The 25,898-nt window shown below is 42.1% G+C and overlaps 1 protein-coding gene across 1 annotated transcript in view; it reads right to left on the bottom strand.

The window, feature by feature from the left end:
* Window positions 1–25,898, bottom strand: part of LOC115461654 (F-box/WD repeat-containing protein 7-like) — a 452,709-nt gene that overhangs the window by 60,216 nt on the left and 366,595 nt on the right. Inside the window, exon 5 of the mRNA XM_030191642.1 lies at window positions 14,267–14,401. Coding sequence (XP_030047502.1) covers window positions 14,267–14,401 — 135 coding nt within the window. The remainder of the gene's footprint in view (window positions 1–14,266; window positions 14,402–25,898) is intronic.

Here is a 25,898-nt window from a genome sequence, read left to right as displayed (position 1 = left end):
GCCAAACTGCTTGCATGGGAGGTGTTTCTGACTAAGCTCTATTACGTTTGTTGGTTGGATAAGCTGACAGCACTGAAGAATGATAGAATCTCTGACTTCAAAATGATCAGGAGAAACTATGAGACCTGAAGAGCAAAACTACTACAGGACAATGCAGGCTAGGTATTTTACTCTGTATTGCTTTATTGTTTTTGGGATGGGTGAGGGGCAGATATGTCTTGTATAGGTAAAAGATTTATTGCTATTCTTTATATGCTTTTACTTTATTCAAATTGAAAATAAAGAAATTAAATGTAAAAAAAAAAAAAAAAAGAACTACTTATCCCAACAAAGTTGAGATACTTAGAGGGTTTTCTCCTGTATGTTGTTAATTTCATGTGAATCTTTGTTGGCTTTATTGCACTATATAAAACTTATTTATATGCCAATGTCATAGTAATGTCAGAATGCTTAAATGACAAAATGAAGGTATGCTCAGAGCAACTCGTCTCACGACGACACTGTGACTTCAGACAACTTACTTTATCTCATATTGCCTCAGGTGCCAATTAGGAGGCAAAGGCCCAATATTGAAATGATTTATGCTCTTAACTTTGAGAGTTATGCTCTTAACTTGGTCTCAATGAAAATTTAGTAGGACTGACTGCCTACATTTATACTCAAAATTTCACTAAACTCTTAAATTTAGGAGCATAAAAAGTGGGGGACAACAGAAATGGACTTAGGATGGTGAAAAGACATTATGAGCTTAGCACTGATTTTCAGCACTAGGCTAAATTAGGCTAGTAAATCTAGGCAAATTAACGGCAGGCTTAAATTTATACAGATCAATATTTAGCCCACTGCTATCAGTATTTTATAAATGTGGCCACTGTAGACTTTTAACAACTTGATATTCAGCGTCAGACCTTACTTGGATTTCAGCACTAATATCCGTGTATGTCTGGACTCCAGGATTTACCCAAATACTGGCTGATATTCAGCCTGATATCTGGGTAGATGACCAGATAAAGTTAGGACAGCCTTGTTACTGGCTTAACTTCAACCAGGCACTTAGCATCAATATTCAGCCTGTTTACTGGGTAACCAGATAACTCTCGGCACCATCCCAACTCTGCCTGGACTGTCCCAGCACTAACCAGATATTGTGGTGATTGATGCAACTGATATTTAATGGTAGTATTTGGTAAAGTGATGCAAATATTAGCTTAGGAACCAGCCACTGGGATTTAACTAGGTAGGACAGGTCCCTTTTGAATATTAACCCGATGATAATTTAGGAGCTTAAAAGAACATAAGAATAGCCATATTGGGCAGACCAATGGTCCATCTAGCCCAGTATCCTGTTTCTATCAGTGGCCAATCCAGGTCACAAGTACCTAGCAGAAACTCAAATAGTGGCAGCATTCCATGCTACCAATCCCAGGGCAAGCAGTGGCTTCCCCCAAGTCCATCTCAACTATGGACTTTTCCTCCAGGAACTTGTAAATGGCAGGTGTAAATTAGTATGCCTCGGTTATAGTATTCTATAAAGTATGTGCATACTTGGGAGACACATCCATGACCACTGTTCCCTCCAAGCTGAGCGGGAGTCCTCCAACCACATTGTAGCCAGTGAGGTTTGCTGCCTCAATACTGCATCTTCAATCACTAGGTACTAGCAGGTTCCCTGGAGTTCTGCAGAGCCTGCCTGTCCCTCACTATTAAAATGTCATTATGTATGCCAACAAGACAGTGCATACTCATGTGAGCACTAGGAGCAATTCAGTAACTAGGCACTCTAAGCTAGATTTATATGTCCTGAACGCTATTTTATAAAAAAATACACGCATGTTTTTATAGAATACTAGCTTAAGTTGGCAGAAACATACCTACCTTTAGGCATGTCCACCAGTGGCGTTCCTAGGGGGGCTGACACCCAGGGCGGAACGCCAATGCGCAGCGCCCCCCCCCCCCCCCGGCGAAAGGACACCCCCCCAGCGAAAGAACCCCCCCCAGGTGCACGCCGCTGGGGGGTGGGGTGCCACGCGCCTGTCCGCTTCGTTCGTTTCCATGCTCCCTCTGCATTACTTTGATGTTTCTCTTATATATACTATTTGCTACCACATTTGCTTATTTCTGATCTGATGAAGAAGGGCAACCTTCGAAAGCTAATCAGGAAATGTATTAAGTTATGTCCAATAAAAAAGGTATCATCTTATTTTCTTTTCCATGTTTTGTTTGATTTCTAGTGATAACCTTTAAGAGTGGACTAACACGGCTACCACACCTCTCTACTTAAGTAGGAATAAGGAATACAAAGTGGTATTGCATTGAAGTTCATAAGTGACAGAGTAGATTAAGCAGTCATGTATAGAGATGTAAGAGATCTACCTGTACCAGAAAAGGTTTTCAGGCGACAATGCAGAGGAACTGAAAGAAATCTCTGTGAACTAGGAAGACATAACAAATCATTGACTAATTAGTAAATTACCTGGACTGGATGGTATACACCCTAGGGTACTGAAAGAACTCAAATATGCAATTGCGGATCTGCTGTTAGCAATCTGTAACCTGTCGCTAAAAATGTTCATAGTATCTGAAGATGGAGGGTGGCCAATGTATGCCTATTTTTAAAAATGAATCCAAGGCTGATCTGGGAAATTACAAACCGGTTAGCCTGACGTTGGTGCCAAGCAAAATAGTAGAAACTATTATAAAAAATAAAATCACTGAACACATAGACAAACATGATTTAATGGAACAGAGAACATAAGAATATAAGCATTGCCATACTGGGACAGGGCAAAGGTCCATCAAGCCCGGAATCCTGTTTCCAACAGTGGCCAATCCAAGTTACAAGTACCTGGCAAGATCCCAAAACAGTATAATACATTTTATGCTACTTATCCTAGAAATAAGAATTGGATTTTCCCCAAGCCCATCTTAATAATGGCTTATGGGCTTTACTTTTAGGAAGTAAAAACCCGGTAACTTCTTTTAGCACATTCTCTGGCATCGAATTCCACAGTTTAATTACACATTGAGTGAAGAAATATTTTCTCCTATTTGTTTTAAATGTACTACTTTGTAGCTTCATTGCATGCCCCACAGTCCTAATATTATTGAAAAGAGTAAACAAGCGAGTCACGTCTCCCCGTTCCACTCCACTCATTTTATAAACCTCTAAATCAACATGGATTAAGCCAAGGGAAGTCTTGCCTCACCAATTTGCTTCACTTCTTTGAATACGTGAAGAAACATGTGGATAAAGGTGAGCCAGTTGATGTGTATCTAGATTTTCACAAAGCATTTGACAAAGTCCTTCAAGAGAGACTCTTGAAAAAATTAAAGAGTCATGGAATAGAAGGCAATGTTCTATTTTGAATCAGGAATTGGTTGATGGTTAGAAAAAGAGTTAAATGGCCAATTCTCTCAGTGGAGGAGGGTGAATAGTGGAGTGCCACAAAGATCTGTACTGAGACCGATGCTATTTAACATATTTATTATCTGGAAATCGGAACGTTGAGTGGGGTAATTAAATTTGCAGATGACAAAACTATTCAGAGTTGTTAGAATGCGTGAGAATTGTGAAAAATTTCGGGAAGAAATTATGAAGTTGAAAGACTGGGCATCCAAATGGCACATGAAATTTAATGTGGACAAATGCAAAGTGATGCACATTGGGAAAAATAATCCACATCATAGTTAGTTACACATAGATCCACCATAGGCGTCAGCACTCAAAAGATCTAGGTGTTATCCTACAGAATACACTGAAATCTTCTGCCCAGTATGTAGTGGCAGCCAAAAAGGCAAATAGGATCCTAGTGGGAATTATTAGGAAAGGGATAAAAATAAGAAAGAATATAATACTTCTGTATCGCTCCATGGTGCAACCATACCTTGAGTATTGTGTGCGCAATTCTGGGTGTGCTATCTTTAAAAAAATATAGCATAATTAGAAAAGGTTCAAAGAAGGATGACCAAAATGATTAAAGAGATGGGACTCCTCTCATAAAAGCAAAGGCTTAAGAAGTTAGGACTCTTCAGCTTGGAAGAGACACAGCTGGGGGGGGGGGGGATATGACAGAGGTCTACAAAATACTTAGTAGTGTAGAACATGTAAATCAATTGTTTACTCTTTCAAAAAGTATAAAGACTAGGGGACTAATTACAAGGTGCTACTTTAAAACAAACAGGAGGAAATATTTTCATTCAACGAATAGTTAAGCTCTGGAACTCTTTGCCAGAGGCTGCGATATCAGTGGTAAACATATCTGAGTTTTAAAAAGGTTTGGACAAGTTCCTGGAAAAAAGTCCAGTGTCTGTTTTTGAGGTAGACATGGGGAAAGCCACTGCTTGTCCCTGGGATCAGTAGCATAAATCTTGCTACTATTTGGGATTCGATCAGGTACTTGTGACCTGAATTGGCCACGATTGGAAGCAGGATACTGGGCTAGATGGACTATTGGTCTGACCCAGTATGACTATTCTTATGCTCTTATGTAGTAACTTAATGTGCACTCAGCACAAAAATGTAAACAAAAAGAGGAGGGCTGTGGGTAGTGGGCACAGTTTAGATACAGTAGGGCAGAGTTCCAACATATGCTCATATTTTGTAAACTACAGAAGTACATAGTCACATCTACACCTTCAAAGCAGGTATGAATTTGAACATGAGAATGTGTGTGCTACTGAGGAGACCTCTTTCATAAAAGACACAGAAGCACCTCTATTACCTTTACAAAATAGGCAAGTTTTGGCACCCTATTATAAAACTACTTCTCAGAGAATATTTGCTCTTTGGGGTAGAGACCTATTGGACCTGAATTACTAATAACGATATAATGAATGTACCTGTTGAGCAGACTGGATGGACCATGCAGATCTTTATCTGCCATCATTTACTATGTTACTATACCAAATAGATTAACAAAATAATTAACTATAACTAGTTAAAATTATCTCGATAACTTTAGGTCTGCTATTTCTGAGGATGGTTGGTCGTCTGATGGGGCAGGAGCTAAGAGGTGAAGGAGGACTTGGTAATCTGAATCACTTATAATAGTTTCACTAAATATGGGGAGCATCAATGGTTCAATTACGAGGAAGTTAAGCATCAAAAACTGTCAGGTGATCTGAGGAAAGGTATGCTGTTCAGTTTGAAAAAGAAAGTGTTGACAATTGTAATCACAAAAAAAATCCCATTTACAGAATATCACTTGGAAGCCGCATGTGGGAAAGCGCGGGGTACAAATGTAATAAATAAATAAAATAAAATGATAAAGTGGAATTCTAAAACTGAAAGATGCTAAAGACTCATATGGAGAATACTGGGGACCCCCCCCCCCCCACCAGAAATACTGAACAAATACTTCTGTTTGGTATTCACAAAAGAAAGACCTAGAGAGGAGCAACAGATAACTAGTAAAAGTGCATAGTAGATGATAGCAGATAAAAAGACCTGCATGGTCAATCCAGTCTGCCCAATAAGATAAACTCATAGTATATGATGCAATATAACATATTCTTGATCTTGATCTGTCTTTGCCATTTTCAGGGCACAGATTGTAGAAGTCTGCCTAGCACTGAACACACTCCCCAACTTCTGGGGTTGCTGTCAAAGGTCACTCCAGCCCATCCATATCCATCTAGTCATAACTGGGACACAGACCGTAGAAGTCTGCCCGGATTTGGCCTTATTTCATAATTACTGGAGTTACAGTAATTAGGAAATAAGGCCAATGCCAGCACTGCTAAGTTTCGTTTTGATTCCATTATCTTTCTATATAGGAATCTTTGTGTTCATCTCACACATTTTTTTAAATACTGTTACCATTTTCATCTCCATCACTTCCCATAGGACAGTGTTCTAGATAGCCATCAACCTCTCTGTAAAAAATTACTTCCTGACATTATTCCTAAGTCGACCTCCCTTGCAACCTCAATTCATGTCCTCTAGTTCTACTGTTTCCCCGCCTCAGGAAAAGAATCATAATGAAGTGAGGACCATTCATAGAAGATGCTACTTGTAAAGAACTTGAAGACTGAAAGTGGACAAAGCCATGGGACTGGATAGAATACTAACTGAACTTAGGAGAACATTGAAGGAGATGTTTTAACAGATCACTGGAGTTGGAAGAGGTTCTGTATGACTGTAGAAAGGCAGATGTGGTCTCTTCACAAAAATGGTAAAAAAAAAAAAAAAAAGAAGAGGTGAGAAACTACAGCCTGATAAGCCTCACCTCAATGGTGGAAAAAGCAACAGAGACAATTGAGCATGGACCAGAAGAGACCTTGGTTTGATAGCGTCTGAAGATGTCACGGTGATATTGGTGAGGCACTTGGAGTACTATGTTCAGTTTTGAAGGAAGTAACTTGCTAAAGACAGAAGAGGCTGGAGTTGGTACAGAGGAAAGCAACCAAAATGGTATGAGAGCTCCGTTAAGAGAAGAGACGGGAGATCCTAAATATGAATATCCTAGCAGAGAAGAGGGACAGAAGGGATATGATATGGAGCTTTAAATGCTTGAAAGGAATTACTGAACAAACAAGCTTTTTCCAAATAGGGAGTAGCTCTAAAATTAGAAGACAAGATACGAAGTTACAGGGGGCAGAGTCAAAAACATCAGGAAATATGTTTTTCACAAAAAGGGTGGTGGATATCTGGAATGTTCTCCTAAAAGAGGTAGTGGAAGTAAAAGCAGTGCTGGAATTAAAAAAACGAGTGGAAAATACAAAGTAGATCCCTAAAAGGCAAGACTTAAGCACTTTCAAGTAATGATTTTTACACTACTAAAAAATCATGAGGAAAGCAACCTGTACTGCATAGCAGGTGCAATCCCAATGGTTCATGTTGGTCTTTTTCTGTCATCATTTACTATGCTTCTATGTTTTCATAATTAATTTAAAGCTGCATAAAAAAAAAGATGTAGGGAGAAGTTGGGTTCAGCTGTACGCAAGAATTCATTATCTGCATCTACATAAATGTACAAATCTCAGTAGACTAGATGGGCCACTTTATTCTATCTGGCATCATTCACTATGCCTATTCACTATGCCATATTATAAACAATTTATGCTATTAACTTCAGACTTAACCAAATATATTATTTTTAAATTCAGGATTGGCCAATGCATAGCTTTCAGATGGGCATTTCGACGCCCAGCCAAAAGTTATGCATTTAAGAGGTGATGAGCCAGGAGACATTCCGGGGATAGAGCCAACAGCTCTGCAGATAGCCACAATATTCAGTAGGGATGCTCATTTTTATATCATTTCATTTTGTAATAATGTGCTCACTGAATTATGTGTGCTATTATTAACCAAGCAAAAGTTTATGTTTTTACTCTGTTTTACCATCTCCTATTTATTGTATCTTAACTATATTTTGTACTTCACTTTTGGGGGGGGGGGGGCATGTTTGTTTCCCAAGAATGTGGTTTATAAGCTCATAAATGAAAAGAAAAATAAAATATATAACCCCCCCCCCCCCCCCCCCCCCACACACACACACACTTTCTGCCTGCACACAATATTCAGTGTTATCTTATCCATTTAAGTTTAGGACTGCATGTTCAGCATGCTGGCATAAATATAAATGGATGTATCATCTGTGTATTGTTATGTGGCAATCATCCAGCTAAATAGTGATCTCCGTGTTACTTTCGTTTTAAGATTCTGACATTGTCATTTCAAATTTTCAGGAAGTGGGTCCCAGCTATTTGCAGGACAGACATTTTCCATATACACCTGCAATATAATTGTGATTCAGTCAAGGAGGACATCTGTGAAGGTGGTGAGGAAGGTTATAAAAGGGAGAACGACAAAATAAGATGTTAATAAATGGTACTATAATTCAGTGTGGCTGAAACATATGCATGGCAATGGTAGTGAGTTGTGCTGGCATGGGGAAAGGGGGACTATTTTTATTTTATCGTTTTTATACATAGTAAACAAGTATAAAGTTGTAAAGAAAAATCCACTATTGCAATTAAATCTAAAGATATTATTCATAACACAAATTAAGTATTATAGCTTCATTTAAAGTCCACAACAGGAGTCCAAGATTCCTAAATAGGAGAAAACAGGTAAACTTTATAAATCAAATTATGAGATACAGACGAGTTTCTATTCGACTTTACTTAACTAGGAGCTCTCTTAGATGTTTAAAAAAAAGATGACAATTGGTCAGGATCAAAATAAAGGTATTTCACGGCTTGATAGGAGATTAAACATTTACAAGGATATTTAAGGTAAAAAGTTGCGCCCAAGTTGAAGTGTCTCCTGTCTCATCTGTGGGAAAGGGGGACTTTCTAACACATCTGGTGGTTGTGCCCTAAGGTCCAGGAGTACTGGGAGCAAGTGCTATTTCTCATCAGAGAGACAACAGCTCTCACAATAACCAAGAATATACAAAATTTGACAGCTAACTAGCTAAACTAGACTATGTGTATTTGATGACTAACACCACACAGGGGCCTTTCTATAATCATACAGAACTTCTTCCATCTCCCGTGATCTGTTAAAACCAGAGGCGTTATCTGGACTCCGGCGGTAGGGGGGGCCAGAGCCAGAGGGAGGGGACACATTTTAGCCCCCCCCCCCTGGTGCCGGCGCTGCCACCACCGACCCACCCGCCTCCATTGAAAGACCCCCCCGCCACTGACTCTCTCCACCACCCCTCCCCCGCTGCCGTCGCTTACCTTTGCTGGCGGGGGACCCCAACCCCCCGCCAGCCGAGGTCCTCGCTTCCGTTGCAGGCTGCAAGTTGCAAAGCTTCCTGTTCTTCTGAGTCTGACGTGCAGGACGTCAGACTCAGAAGAACAGGAAGCTTTGCAATTGCAGCTTGTAGGCAGCCTGCTGCAACGGAAGAGAGGACCTCGGCAGGCGGGGGTTGGGGTCCCCCGCCAGCAAAGATCGGCGATGGGTTGGCGGCGGAAGGGGGGGCCCAGGCCCCTGTGGCCCCACGCAGATACGCCCCTGGTTAAAACATCTCCTTCAGTGTTACCACCACTACACAGGGGGTCAAATAGCAGCATTTATAAAAACATTGGAACCCTATAGAAAACAGAAGAGACATTCTCTTACACTGAAGATTCAGGATAGTCTGGAAATTCAAGAAACGGGCAAGACTTGTTGTATTGCATGACCAGCTCAGCCCAGTGATAAAAGTTATTATTTTCGTGCCATTTTTAAAGAGATGTATAAGAAAATAAAAAGGGGGAGGTATTTCTGACTGATGATGGCAATCACAGTTTAGCCTTTAAATCATAAAAGCAATTGTCTTACTGAAGTCCTTTCCTCCATTTAATATAAAATTATTTCAAAATAATACTGTATAATAATGAGGGGAGCAGTAAACTCAAAATTTTTTCACTGAAAGTTAAGGGACTTATGTAGACTTATTTGGTAGGGTATGACCAAAATCTGCCCATACATTCCAAAGGGGACGAGATGAGAGAGATGGGATTATAGTTCTTGTTTATTTATAATTCAAGGCTGTGTACCATTTTAAGCATTATTTTGGTTGCTGTTTACAATATGTTTGCATATTCTATATATGTTGATATTAAAACTAATAAAAAAAAGAAAATGGGAGAAGAGCATTCTCAGCAGCAGTGTCAACGTGAATAAGCTGCCTGGAGCTTTGCAGGCAGAATCAAATTTGCTGATGTCCTGAAAATAATTAAAAGCATGACTCTTCCCAAGTGTGAATTAAAAACCTGAAGCATTTGAACGATGGAGGATGGCCAGGGGAGGACAAAATGGCAATGAGTGGATGGGTGTATGTTTTGATAGCAGTGTTCAAGGGTGGGGGGGCGGGGGGGGGGGGGGAATTATGAGAATATGACGACTCTGTAGGTGGAACTGTTTGGGGGGTTTTTTCTATTAATTTTTGTTGTTGTTGTAAACTGCTTTGGATGACCACCTGACTGGGAAGGTAGAATAAAAGTTTTTAAATAAATACATAGTAACATAGTAGATGACGGCAGAAAAAGACCTGCACGGTCCATCCAGTCTGCCCAACAAGATAAACTCACATGTGCTACTTTTTGTGTATACCTTACCTTGATTTGTACCTGTCCTTTTCAGGGCATAGACCGTATAAGTCTGCCCAGCACTATCCCTGCCTCCAAACCACCAGCCCCGCCTCCCACCACCGGCTCTGGCACAGACCGTATAAGTCTGCCCAGCACCATCTCTGTCTCCCGCCACCGGCTTTGCCACCCAATCTCGTCTAAGCTCTTTAGGATCCATTCCTTCTGAGCAGGACTCCTTTATGTTTATCCCACGCATGTTTGAATTCCTTTTCGTTTTCGTTTCCACCACCTCCCGCGGGAGGGCATTCCAAGCATCCACTACTCTCTCCGTGAAAAAATACTTCATGACATTTTTCTTGAGTCTGCCCCCCTTCAATCTCATTTCATGTCCCCTCGTTCTACTGCCTTCACATCTCCGGAAAAGGTTCATTTGCAGATTAATACCTTTCAAATATTTGAACGTCTGTATCATATCACCCCTGTTTCTCCTTTCCTCCAGAGTATACATGTTCAGGTCCACATTTTACTAAAGTCAGCATGCTTGAAATCCAGGACTGAGTTTTGAGTGGCCACCGTCCTCTTCAGCCGTCATATCAAACCAAACCGTTTGATGGTCACTGCTGCCCAGGTGGGCACCCACTCGAACATTTGACACATTATCCCCATTTAGGAGTACTAGATCTAGCGTCGCTCCCTCCCTCGTGGGTTCCGTCACCATTTGTCTGAGCAAAGCACTTTGAAAAGCATCCACGATCTCTCTACTTCTTTCCGATTCCGCAGATGGAACCTTCCAATCTACATCCAGCAGATTGAAATCTCCCAACAACAGCACCTCTCTTTTCTTCCCCAACTTTTGAATATCAGCTATCAGATCTTTATCTAGTTCCTCCAATTGTGTCGGGGGTCTGCAGACAACACCCATGTGGACAGAGGTTCTATCCTCTCTTTTTAAGGTGATCCATATCGCTTCTTCCTTTCCCCAGTTCTACTACTACTTAACATTTCTAAAGTGCTACCAGGGTCACGCAGCGCTGTACAATTTATCAAGGAAGGACAGTCCCTGCTCAAAGGAGCTTACAATCTAAAGGACAAAGTATGTGATCTCCTTCGAAAATAAGCTGGATAGTAACAGTAGATGACGGCAGAGAAAGACCTGCACGGTCCATCCAGTCTGCCCAACAAGATAACTCATTTGTGCTACTTTTTGTGTATACCTGACCTTGATTTGTATTTGCCATTTTCAGGGCACAGACCGTAGAAGTACTACTTACTATTACTACTACTTATTTCTATAGCGCTACTATACGTACGCAGCACAGTACACTTGAACATGAAGAGACAGTCCCTGCTCGACAGAGCTTACAATCTAATTAGGACAGACAAACAGGACAAACAAGAGGTAAGGGAATATTAAGGTCCCTGTCATTTCAGTCGCTGTGATATCATTTCTCACATACAGAGCTACTCCTCCATCTTTACGCCCCTCTCTATCCTTCCTAAAAAGATTATAGCCTGGTATGTTTGCATCCCATTCATGGGAACCATTGAGCCATGTCTCCGTGATTGCAACTATGTTCAAGTCTGCCTCCAACATCAGGGCATGAAGGTCATGAACTTTATTGCTTAGACTGCGAGCATTTGTGGTCATCGCTTTCCATCTACATTTCCTAGTATTTGTTTCGGTTTTAGTGATTTGGGGGTGTCTTTTCTCTTTGGGTTCCCCACAGGAGGTGGAACTGTTTGGGGGGTTTTTTCTATTAATTTTTGTTGTTGTTGTAAACTGCTTTGGATGACCACATGACTGGCAAAGTAGAATAAAAGTTTTTAAATACATATTTGAAGTACTTTATTTCTTCCCTCTCTCGGTATACTTAGGCTCCATTTCCAGTTTTTAGAAATTTTGTTATGGAAATATATGTCAGGAAATTAAGTGACAAGGCTCACAAATATCAGTCACTGGCAGAGCCGTAGCGAGGGGAGCTGACACCCGGGGTGGGTCGCCGCTGCGCACCCCCCCCCCCCCCGGGTGCAGCACGGCGCACCCTCCTCCCGCTGGAGCGCACCCCCCCACCCGGAGCGCATACCTGCGGCGAGGGATGGGCGGGAGGGCCGATCCGCCCCCGACTGCACGCCGCTGGGGGGTGTCGGCTCCGCGCTGGTTCACTGCTCTCTCTGTCCCCGGAACAGGAAGTAACCTGTTCCGGGGCAGAGAGGGCAGTGCACCAGCGCGGAGCCGACACCCCCCAGCGGCGTGCACCCGGGGCGGACCGCCCCCCCCCTTCCTACGCCACTGGTCACTGGAGATCCTCTGAACAGAATTGAGCACCATTTAATAAAGCTAGCTACTGACACTGTGGTTACTTCCTTGCCATTACCAGAGTTCATTTACCAGCACAGTCCCACAGAAGCAAAGGACACCAATCAATGCCACGATCCTGAGCAATATTCAGAGCCCAGGGTATCCTGGGTAAGAAAATTAAAATGAATCCAATGTATTTAACAGAAAGCTGTGATTTTTATACTAAAGCAGAGAAAATCATAGCCAAGAGTATTAGGTGCCTTGGGACCTTCAGGGACTAAATAAAAAGGTAATATTCCTTTACAGACTACCAAGTAACTCAATTTTATTTCAGAATGGCAAGATTTCTTTTACTTTGTTTAGCAGTTGTGTTTAGATCCCGAAGAAAGCTCTTATAAAAATACATTATTATTATTAGGGCTGGTTTCAGAAAAAGTCAACTCTCCAATAGGATCCAAAGTGTGAAAAAAATTCTTGCAGCAGAAAACATACATAATAGAAATAACTTACAGTGAGATAAGGAATTTAGATGAGCTTATATACATACATTAATCTGAGAATTACATTAAGTCATGGCAGTGTGTCAGCTTGCAGCCCCCTTTTTAACACCAATTACAAGTGTTAAACTAGAGAGTTGCACAGGGACGGAAATCTTACCCATCCCCGCCCGTCCCTGCTGTAATCTTACCCGTCCCCACAAAATTGTAACCCATCCCAACCCGTCCCCACCCATCCCCATAAGAATTTACCCCATCCGTCCCCGCAAGAATTTAACCCATCCCCACCCATCACTGTAAGAATTTAATGGTACATAAAAGAAAATTCCAGTCAGCTCCCTCAGTCTCTCTCTGGATTTGAGCCACAGCACTGTAGGCAAGGAAGGAATGGAAGCTGAAACTTGGAACACTCTGATGTGTACATGTAAGATTTGTCTCTGATTTACTGGCACTGTGTGCTGAGAGATCACCACATGCAAGCGTGAGTAGGTCAGGTGACATCTGATGCTCATGCCTGTGTCAGAGCCGAGGTCTGCTCATCAGCCCGGGAGCAAAGAGGATTAATTGTAACATAGTAAGTGACAGCAAATAAAGACCTGAATGGTCCATCCAACCTGCACAATAGTCACACTCATTATCAATTCATGATTAAATCAATGAGTGTGATATTATATACTTGATTATGGTCTTTCTTTTGTGTTTCTGGAACATAGACCATAGAAGTCTATCTGGCCCTAGCCTTATGTTCCAACTGCTGGAGTTGTCGTTGAAGCCCACTCCAGTCTATGCATCTTCTCATTTGTGGGACACAGATCGTAAAAATCTGTCCAGAACTGCCCTTATGTGCCAGCCACTGAAGTTGCTGTCTAAGCCCTTTCCAGCTCATCCTAAACCAGACTTCCATATATTAGACACAGACCATACAAGTCTGCCCGGTATTGGCCCTAGTTAATCACAGCCAGAGTCGCCATTTAAGCGTCACTTGACACATCCACACACATGCAGCCATTTAAGGTTAGGTTTTTTTATAACTTCCATTTTCTAATTAGAGATCCTCTGTGTTCATCCCACGCCTTTTTGAATTCCATCATCATCTGTGTCTCTACCACCTCCTTAATGGAAAATTTTCCACATTTGTGCTGTTAAAGCAAGGAGGAGGAGGCAGCACTCAAAAAACTTGGTTCTCGGTAGATGAGAGGCTGGTGCAGGTGTAGTTTACACTTCCACGGGAACCCCGCAGAACTGCTTCCACCCCCGCGGGAACGCCACAGAACTGCTTCCGTCCCTGCGGGAATCCCACGGGTTCCGCAGGATTCCCGCAAACCCCGTGCAGCTATGTTAAACTAACAACGCTTAACACGATCTTTAGAAGGTAAGGGTTTTTAGAGGTGGAAGATGATGCGTTTACACAAACATCAGTGCCCAGCTGACCGCTAATCCTTACCTCCTTAGGAAGCAGGGAGATAAAGTCTCGTTGAAACTGTGGCTCGATAACTTGCATCATATGCTTCACTTGCGTTGGTTCACAGCTGTCAATGAGTTCATCTAAAGCGAGCAACTTTTCTGGTCCACTCCAACTCTGGGGAAAGAAAAACAACTGCAAACTTAAGTTCCTTGCTCTCTTTCTATTTTAAATAAGCAAATCACCTCAAAGAAAAGAATGCCTCATAACCACAACTACCCTTTTAAAGAAATAAATGCAAGTTTCTAAAAAAAGGGCTGCATTCCACGTGTTTTTCAATATACAGTGGTGGGAGTAATTCAGCAATAAGTACTTGCAAAAGCTTGACAAAGCATACGAAAGAGCTGTAGGAACCACCACACCATAGATAACATTAAATAGACTACTACAAAAAAAAAAAAAAAAAGGGCAAATCAAAATTCACCAGAAATGGCCTGTGATAAAATGGGTTCTTATATAAATTGGGGCCAAAATGCAATAGTCAGGCCAAAGTATTAAAGGGAAAAATGTGAAGGAAGAAGAGAAGAAATAAATCTTTATTCATAAAAATGTTAGACAAAACATAAATTACAACTGAGTAAGCCGGTGGTAGAGGAAGGTGAACCCGAGTACCTAAGTAAGCGAGTTAACTAATTACTTTCTGTGTTTAAAAGGTGACTGATTCAAACATTTTTCTATGTACATCTGTAGGTGCTGTGAAGGGATGTGCAGTCCGGCTCCTTGAAGCTAAGAGCGAAGCGGGAGCTCACCGTCGGGCACGGACATGAGCAACAAATCCAGCACTACCCACAGCTAAGTACTTCTGTAACAAGGTATGTTTACAGTTTGATAGAGGTTTTGGCTAATGAGGATTCTCGCCAGCGTGAACCAAGAATAAAAGTCACGCCGAGCATTGCAGTCAGCTGTATGGCTAGTAGCATGATCAGCTGAGACTGAGATTCTGAAGTCTTTCCTCTTTAATAATACAGTCATCTAATAAGCACAATATCAGTTTGCATGTTGTATAGTTCATAAAAATGTTGAAAATCTCTCAAACAATTAAAGCTTTCATACACTGAATCAAATGTAACATGATCAGGTTTTAATAAAACCACCTGTGCAAACTGTTGAATAGTTGCTCAAAATCTGCTCCAGTGAAGTAGGAACAAAGAAATGGATACTAGGGATGGGCAGTCATTTGTATTAACATGGGAAATGTCAGCCAACGTATCCCAGGTCATTGCAAGTCATTAAGAAACAAAAATAAGTCAATAATAGTATGCATTGTTTCTAAACAGTGGATGCTATTTATAAATAACACACACTAGTGGGAAGTAGTGTGCACTATCAATCACAATGCTCCCATAACAATAAGATGGCCTAAACCAGTAGTTTTCAACCCAGTCCTCAGACACAACTGAGTTTTCAGGATATCCACAATGAATATACATGAGAGATTTACATGCACTGCTTTTCTTGGTATGCAAATCTCTCATGCATATTCATTGTGGATATCCTGAAAACCCAACTAGCCAGGTGGTCCCCGAGGACTGGGTTGAAAGCCATTGGTCTAAATGATCTAAATAAAACAAAATTCCTGTAAACACAAGAAATGGCACAAAAAAAATGTTCTGGCTGCCCATTCCTAAATGTCCCTCAGCAATTTTCTATGTTCACCTTTTCATTCTTTTTGCCTTTGGCTGGCAGTTATAATATGGATATTTTTTCCACCACAGTTTTCATAAGATTTTTTTCCTATTGACTTTCTAGTAAGTTTTGGTCAAGTATTTCTATTGTCCTTTTCATTTATTTTTACATTATACCTATATATCAACTTTTGCAAACAAATGTTCAACTGAAAGTGGATTACAACAAAATCTCTATATATAAAAGGCACCTCCAACGTTCTATGAAGCCTCCAACCGGAACTTTGAAGCGGGCGAGATATCCGGTTTGCCCAAGAGTGTGTGCCCCACCCTCGCGTCACAACGTCATGACGAAGAGGGCGGAGCAAACACACTCCACGAAACGCCATCTCCCCCTGCCTCTCGCCGGCCATTTTTCACATGCACACCGCATCGCGGAGCACCAACGACAGCAGCGGACAGGTCCCTGGAGGGGGGTTGGGGGACAGCTGGATCCCTGGCCATGGGTGGCTGCAGAGGGGGCCGGGGGATGGAGCGACAGCAGCAGACAGGTGCCTGCCTGGAGGGGGGGGGCAGGGAACAGGACGGTCGCTGGACACAAAAACCTTGCTAGCGCCCGTTTCATCTCTCAAAGAAACGGGCCTTTTTTGCTAGTAGACAATATGAACAAATACATCATAATGGTAATAACTGCAATAGTACATCAAGATCATCATATATCAATAACTTACATACACATCAATATCTACAGTATATCCCTAAGCTATAAATATTTTAACACATAAAATAGTACAAAACATTTCATGTATTTTGCACAGAGAATACATCAAAGACAAAGTGCAATCCTCACTTTTTATTTGTTCCAACTTTCAGCTGACTCACTTTAAAAAATGTTGCTGCTCAGGTTACAAAAGTATACAGCAATCAACAGATTAGAATATTTGCAGAGTACATCAGGTTTAAGGGTGGTTATGGCAATTAGATCATATTGCCTAACAATCATAAAAGCAAACTCTTTCAAAAAGTGCAGCAGATTTTTTTTTTGTACCCTGCGCTTTCCCACTCATGGCAGGCTCAATGCGGCTTGGGTACTTATTTGTATCTGGGGCAATGGAGGGTTTAAGTGACTTGTCCAGAGTCACAAGGAGCTGCAGTAGGAATCGAACCCAGTTCCCCAGGACCAAAGTCCACCACTCTAACCACTAGGCCACTCCTTCACTAGTAACATTCCATGTAGAAGCCTGCCCTTGCAGCCGCGCAGGCTTCTGTTTCTGTGAGTCTGACGTCCTGTGCGGCTGCAAGGGCAGGCTTCTATATGGAATGTTGCTAGTGGAATAGCAACATTAACATTCCATGTAGAATCTCCAATAGTAGCAACATTCCATGTAGAATCTGAAATAGGGAAAGGGAACTGGGACTTGATATGCTGCCTTTCTGTGGGGTTTACATAGTATATACAGGTACTTATTTGTACCTGGGGCAATGGAGGGTTAAGTGACTTGCCCAGAGTCACAAGGAGCTGCCTGTGCCTGCAGTGGGAATCGAACCCAGGTCCCCAGGACCAAAGTCCACTCCATATATCATTTAGACAGAAAAATTAATATCTGAATAGACAGAATATGTAACATTCATTCTTTGCTGAAATCCTGTGGTGCAACTGTAAAAGGTTCCGATTTGCTTTGCAAACAGAGGGATTCAGGAAAAAAAGAGAAAACATTAAAGAGAATGAGCTTGTTTAGTAAAAAGCTTGAAAAAGGAACCTAAAAATCAAATTTAAAAACCCAGCTAAAATATTTTTGCTACTTACTGATTTGTAGATCTCATAAGCACATGGTTTTTATAACTACAACAAGAATAAAGCTGGGGTACTTCTAGTCTGGAGAGCACCTGGGATAGGCATACGTAAGAAGAGCTCTGCAGCGGCCCACCCCTATCTCCTCCAATTCTAACTCTGAGGTTGGTGGATAGACCCTCAGTTTAAAGAGAACATGCCCAAAGCAAGGGAAAGTGAACATCTCTACCATGACAGAAGAGATTTAGGTATCTTTGCAAAGGAAGGGCAAGGTGATGGGAGATTTGCCTGCATTACGGCATTTGGTTATGGGGAGTCAGGAAGAAGAGGCTTCCATCATACATGAAGAGGGTTTGCAGCTACTGCTAAAAGAAAGAAGGGACTTCAAAATGGAAGTAGAGAAGAAGTAGAGGGATCATTTGAGGAGAAATCTCACGTTGATTGACTGTATTATGGCGGCAGACAGACACATTGGTAACAATGAAGATAAGCAGTGAAGGATAGCCACAAAATCCAAACGTGAAGCAAACTTGTTAAAGAGAAATTGGAATATGAAGAGAACCAGTGTAGATGATCCAATATCAGACCACAGAATCTACAAAGGGGCTGAGTTCATGGAACCCTCATGTTGCCTGATACACACCTACCTCATTAGACCACAATACAACCTGTATTTGTTATCAACCAAATTGGCGAATGCCATTACGGTACAATGTAAGCCACTTTGACCCTGCAAATAGGTGGGAAAATGTGGGGTACAAATGTAACAAATAAAAATAAATAATAAATAAGAAGCATGTTAGAAACCTACAACAGGCTACTTTTCCAGACTCAGTGGCTGTACCCAAGTTTGAAATTGACATAGTCCACAGAGAGCAAAGACCAAAACCAGCCCAGAATGCCACACCAAGAGTTTTCGTTGGTAAGTTGTTAAGATTTGAAGAGATTAAGTACATTTTAAGGTAGGCCAAGAAAACAGGAACAGTTATTTATGATGAACACAAAGTATGTTTATTTTTTAATCTGGTTGCCAAGATCTAAGCAGAGCTCATAAAATACACAAGCACATGCTACAAAGTGAAGATCTGATTCCCATCCGCTTAATGGTGATGGACAATGGTGTCAGTTTTCCTGAATACTCCTCCTGAGGCTGCAAAAAATTCCTGTAGGATTAAGATGGTGATGACCATGCCATAATCTGGGGAGATAAGTGGCATGAAAAATTCAGGTACATATGCCTGAAAGTACCATGTGCCCATAAACTCAGGGAATAGGTTAAGTCTACTCACACTTGACTTCAAGCAGTTCAGAGGAAAGGCACCGGTCACTTACTGGTAGGGAGCAATGACTCAGCCAGCAATGAATAAAAGCCTATGCAAGATACTAAAAAATTACTGGAAACTGAATAGTCCTCTTCAGTAAAAATCTTTGTTTCCATGTAATGAGGTGCTCATGATCATCCAGAGCAACCCTCCAAAGGACCCTGAGCTGGGATCTTTTTAAGCAACCAGGAGGCTCATTTTCAAAGCACTTAGTAATCTACATAACTTTGTAAGTCTATCAGGCTTATTTTCGAAAGAGAAGGGCACCCATCTTTTGACACAAATTGCAAGATGGGCGTCCTAACAGGGTCGCCCAAATCGGCATAATCAAAAGACGATTTTGGGCGTCCTCAACTGCTTTCCGTCGCAGGGATGACCAAAGTTCACAGGGGCGTGTCGGAAGCATAGCGAAGGCGGGACTGGGGCGTGCTCAACACATTGGCATCCTCGGCCGATAATGGAAAAAAGAAGGGCGTCCCTGACGAGCACTTGGCCAACTTTACTTGGTCCATTTTTTCTTGCAACCAAGCCTCAAAAAGGTGCCCGAACTGACCAAATGACCAATGGAGGGAATCGGGGATGACCTCCCTTTACTCCCCCAGTGGTCACTAACCCCCTCCCACCCTCAAAAAAAAACGGTCCATCCAGTCTGCCCAACAAGATAACTCATATTTGTTACTTTTTGTGTATACCCTACTTTGATTTGTACCTGTGCTCTTCAGGGCACAGACCGTATAAGTCTGCCCAGCACTATCCTCGCCTCCCAACCACCAGCTCTGGCACAGACCGTATAAGTCTGCCCAGCACTATCCCCGCCTCCCAACCACCAGCCCCGCCTACCGATCTTGACTAAGCTCCTGAGGATCCATTCCTTCGGCACAGTTCTAGTGGGTGCAGTGCATTTCAGGCAGGCGGACCCATGCCCATCCCCCCACCTGCTACACTTGAGGTGGTAAATGTGAGCCCTTCAAAACCCACCAGAAACCCACTGTACCCACATGTAGGTGCCCCACAAAACCCACCAGAAACCCACTGTACCCACATGTAGGTGCCCCCCTTCACCCTTTAGGGCTATGGTAGTGTTGTACAGTTGTGGGTAATGGGTTTGGGGGGGGGGGGGCTCAGCACCCAAGGTAAGGGAGCTATGCACCTGGGAGCAATTTGTGAAGTCCACTGCAGTGCCCCCTAGGGTGCCCGGTTGATGTCCTGGCATGTCAGGGGGACCAGTGCACTACGAATGCTGGCTCCTCCCACGACCAAATGGCTTGGATTTAGTAGTTTCTGAGATGGGTGTCCTCAGTTTCCATCATCGCTGAAAACCGGGGACGAACATCTCTAAGGACGACAAATGTTGAGATTTGGCGTCCCCGACCATATTATCGAAACGAAAGATGGCTGCCCATCTTGTTTCGATAATATGGGTTTCCCCACCCCTTTGCGAGGACATCCTGCGAGGACACCCTCAGGAAAACTTGGGCGCCCCATTCGATTATGCCCCTCCACGTAACTTTGTAAGTCTAAGTGCTTTGAAAATACACCTCTAGGTGATTTAAACTGCATGCCTGGGGGATCTGAATGATATTGCTATTGATATGGACATGACTGTCTGCTCTTTGAACTTTTGCAGGTGAGGGGATAATTAACATGGAATTGTGGGCTTATTATTTATTTATTTTATTTATTTGTTACATTTGTATCCCACAAAGGTAACATTGTGGTTGGATAAGGTACATGTGTTTCAGTTACAATGGGGGTTGAGGAGGGGTAAGGTTAGATAGTGTCTATTACGAGCTTTCGTTTTGCTGTGTTGCAGGGTGTAGGTAAATTTTGTTGGGTCGGTAGGATATGCCTTTTTGGACCTCTGAAAAAGATGGAACGGGGGGGGGGGTTGAGGGAGGGAGGAAGGGTGCTAGATTGTCAGTGGAGTACATAGCTTCAACAGTAACTATTGATTTGTGGAGAGATTGTTGGTGGTGGAGGTGCTGGTTGAATGGGTGATGAGAGAGGATGGTCTGATGGGGCAGGAGCTTAAGTAAGGAGGACTTGATCATTTGAATCACTTAAGGAGTCATGACCATGGGATTCTAGAAATGCTGTGAAAGGAACGGGCCCAATACCTAAGCACCAATGAACAATAATTCATAAGCATACAAACTTATACAGCCTTGGATCTCTCCGGTGAACTGGAATTTGTCCTCCTGCTACTAATGAAGGAGGATAGCTACGACAGCTCCAAAAATACATACTTGCCCGATTTAAACTTGATAAATTTGCAAAGATATTGTAAGAAAAAGAGTGCATCTAACTACAGCACTCCAGGTTTTAGAATAAGGAATTTTTTTTCTTCTGTGTTTTTCTGGTTAGGTGTGAACATTTACACCAACTGAACGCTGGTGTAAATCCTTGAGCCTAAATTAGGCATGGATCCCCCTTATTCGATAACATAGCACATTGCGGGAATGTCCCAATTTGCCCATGACTCTGCCCCCTTTTTTGAGCTGTGTGGATCTGGGCGCATAAATTTGCACCTGTAAATTTCAATTAATGCCAATTAGCACTAATTGTTAGTGCCCAACTATCGGTGCTAATTGGCTCATGAATCAAATTGCATTCGCAAATTGGGCACATGCGCAATTTAAAGTGTCATTTATAAAATTTGGGGGATAATGCTTTTAATATATTTAGCTTCCCATATTCCCCAGTACTGAACTTCAGATTCCGAATCCTGACTGCTGGCTTATTGCCTGGAACTTTGGACAGCTACCTAAAATCCCCTCCTTACATGGCATAGTATTACAAGCTTAAACGTACATGAACACAGATATCTTTACTGAATGCTTCTGAACATTTACTTTTCATTAAAATTGTGTAAAGGTGGCTATTTACCCCAATGAAAAGTAGTAAAAACACCTACAACCCTTACAAAAGAAAAACGCTCATGCTCTTTAATTACAAGCCGGAAAGCTGGGAGGACAGAACAGAAAATGTGGAAAACCAAAGAGGTGTAAACAGTGGCGTACCAAGGGGGGGCGGTGGAGGCGGTCCGCCCCGGGTGCACGCCGCTGGGGGGGTGCCGTGCGCCTGTTGGACGAGTCCGCTTATTCCCTCCCTGCTGCTCCCTCTGCACGGAACAGGCTACTTCCTGTTCCAGGGCAGAGGGAGCAGCAGGGAACGAGAGGACTCGGAGTCGACAGGCGCACGGCACCCCCCCCCCCCCCAGCAGTTAAAAATGCACCTGGGGGGGGGGGGGGTCGCACTAGCGATCCACCCTGGGTATCAGCCAACCTAGGAACGCCACTGGGTGTAAAAATGATCAATCTGCAACATATGGGCTAGTTGATTCTTCCTATCCCATGTCAGAATCTCTCATTAAATGAGGTTATCTAGCACTAGGCTTTCCTTAATTTGTGTCCCGTTTGCCTCTGTATCTTCTCCTTCCTTAGAATAGTGCTTCCTTTTCTCTTATTCTACGTATAAATGAAGCATAGGTGTGGTGTGTTACTTGTTTGCTACCCCAAACTTAATGGGCCCGATATTCAGACCACGGGAAGGAGCTCAGCTAACTCTTGCGGTTGGTGGTCAGCCCGGATATTCAACGCCGGACTGTTTCCAGTGACCAGCATTAAATATCAGGGTGTTTTCTGGACGGTTTATATTTAAGACAGATAATAATTCTGGGTTTAAGAAATTATTTGGTTCCCAATTAGTGTACTACAAATTCTCACAGAAACCAAAAATAAGTTGACTTTAAAAAAACAAACTACATGTGCAAAAAAAAATGTGTATCATATAAATAAAAAATTCAAATTGTGCTCAGTTTTTTTGGTGTTTTACTGCGACTCGAAGGCTCGAGCTATTGTAAAACCACCTATGCCACCATCACAGCTCTCCCTACCTCCACACCGCTATATAGTAGAAACCAGCTTAAACAATCTATGCATACAGCATTTCAAAAATAATGAATATAATAAATGGGTATCAACTTAGCTTGAGTTGATTATAGCTGGTGTGTTGCTGTTCATTAGTCAGTGGGATGTTGCTATGCTGGAACTGTGCGAGCCTCCAGCCGGAGTGAAACTTTTTTTTACTTCATAATCGTGAAAATAAATGTCCATTGTTTACTATTCATGGTTCCCGACATGGACCATGTTTCACCAAGGTATTGGCGTCTTCAGGGGAACTAATGGATTAGCGACCGTAGGGAGCCTTAGAGTCGCAGTAAAACACCAAAAAAACTGAGCACAATTTGAATTTTTTATTTATATGATACACATTTTTTTTGCACATGTAGTTTGTTTTTTAAAGTCAACTTATTTTCGGTTTATATTTAAACCAGCCAAGTCGATATTCAGCACTGGTAGGTTAAGTTTAAAATGGCCAAAGATATTCTTGCTATTTTGGCAGCCTAATTTGGAAGCCAAACTTAGCTGGTGATGCGCTGAATATTAGCAGATAGCCAATTATATTGTGCAAGACAGGTAAGTATCGTTGCTTTCTCAGAGGACAAGCAGACTTTTGCTAAGGATTCCTCACTTCTCAGAAGTGGGGAATCCCTAGCATCCAGGATCACCGAAAACAACAAAACACTGGTTAACTGGGCCTCACAACGGTGAGGACATAGCACAGATTAACCTGAAACTATATACAATCTGAATGATAGTGAGCCTGGAACAGAATAAAACAGGCCTAGGAGGGTGGAGTTGGAATCTAGACCCCCCAAAGATTCTGCAACACTGTCTGCCCAAACCAACTGCCACGTCGGGTATCCTACTTAAGGCAGTAGTGTGATGTGAATGTGTGGACTGAAGACCACATTGCAGCCTTGCAAATTTCTTCAATGGATGCCGACCTCAAATGGGATACCAACGCAGCTATGGCTCTGACATTGTGAGCCATGACATGAGCCTCAAGATTCAGCAGAGCCTGGCCATCAGTGAAGGAAATGAAATCTGCCAGCCAAATAGAGATAATGCATTTCCCAATGGCAAACCCCATCCTGTTGGGATCAAAAGGCACAAAAAGTTGAGCAGACTGTCTGTGGGGTCTGATCCGCTCCTTGTAGTAGGGTCAATGCTCTCTTGCAATCTAAGATGTGCAAGCTGCTTTCACCAGGATGGGCATGAGGTCGGGGAAAGAATGTTGGCAAGAGAATTGACTGGTTCAGATGGCACTCTGACACCACTTTCGGCAGAACCTAGGGTGCATGCGGAGGACTACTCTGTTGTGATGAAACTTAGTACAAGGTGCATCCACCACGAAGGCCTGAAGCTCACTGACCCTACAAGCTGAAGTAACAGTACTTCAGATGACAGGAATTCAGTGGCTCAAAAGGAGCTTTCATCAGCTGGATGAGAATGATGTTGAGATCCCACGACACGGGTGCAGGTTCGACAGAGGGTTTTAAAAAAAGCAAACCTCTCATGAAGCAAACAACTAGAGGTTGGGGAGTAGCAGCCTAATGGTTCATGCAGCGGATTTTGATCCTAGGGAATTGGGTTCGATTCCCACTGCAGCTCCTTGTGAATCTGGGCGAGTCAATTAACCCTCCATTGCCCCAGGTGCAAATAAGTACCTGTATACATTATGTAAACCACTTTGAATGTAGTTGCAAAAAAAAAAAAAAAAAAAAACCCAGAAAGGTGGTATATCAAGTCCCACTCCATTTCCTTCTACACATCGATGGTAAGCACTAATTGAACTAAGGTATTTAAGCAGGGTGTTATAATCCTGCTGGAACAGGCAGGGTAGTGACTAGGTCCCATTCCTGATTGGCCATATCAAGGATTGGGCTGACGTCTGAGGCAGCAGAGGTCAGACCCTATTTAAACATACCTCAGCCTGCATAGGACATAAGTACATAAGTATTGCCATACTGGGAAAGACCAAAGGTCCATCAAGCCCAGCATCCTGTTTCCAACAGTGGCCAATCCAGGTCACAAATACCTGGCAAGATCCCAAAAAAGTACAACACCTTTTATACTGAGTTCTATATACCAATTACTGAAAAAAACAGTATGAATATAGTCAAATCACTCCTAACAATATACTTATCATTGTTTCATTTAACACTTTCTACCCCACTCTCAGATAATATCATATCCATCATACTGAATCACCAAAGACTGATCAAACACTCCACATCTCACCAAACTAACAACCACCATACTAAAGGAAGATTATCCACACATGGAAGTCACCAACAAAATGGTATGAAAAGCCATCTACCTAGGGTACGACAAGTTAGAAAAATCCACACTTCTTTTATATTAGCCCCATACCACAATATTCAAATAGGTTACATCAATGCCAGATCTGTAATAAACAAAACAACAACAACAGATTGGATCACCTCAGAAAACCCATCCCAATTAGAAATTGCTTCAATAAGAATTCACAATAAATTCCTGATCACTTAAATTGTGTCCTATTATATAGACCACCAGGCAACTGGAACGAATGTCTGTCTAACCTTATGGACTTTATATCAAACATCTATGTATCAAACCCTAACATTTTAATATTAGGTGACAAACCTTCACTTGGAAGACGCTAATTCTACCAATACAAGAGACTGTAAGGATTTCCTCCACACCTGGGATCTCATACTTCCACAACTGCATGCTACCCATATTAAAGGGCACACATTGGACCTCTTCTCTTACAAACTATCCACTAACCACAACATATCAGTATCAGATTTTAAGTGGTCAGAAACACCTTGATCTGACCATCATAAACTAAACCTCTCACTAAATTGGCGGAAAAAGGGATAATAACATTCACCAGTTCATATAAAAAAAAAAAAAACTTACAGCACAGGAGGCCAAATTGACCCTACAAAATTTTGGAAACAGATATATGGCAATGAAGGGAAA

The sequence above is a fragment of the Microcaecilia unicolor genome, chromosome 2 (assembly GCF_901765095.1).
Source record: "Microcaecilia unicolor chromosome 2, aMicUni1.1, whole genome shotgun sequence".
Lineage (NCBI taxonomy): Eukaryota > Metazoa > Chordata > Amphibia > Gymnophiona > Siphonopidae > Microcaecilia > Microcaecilia unicolor.
Note: the sequence above shows the minus strand (reverse complement) of the source record. Positions and strands in the feature narration are given on the sequence as shown.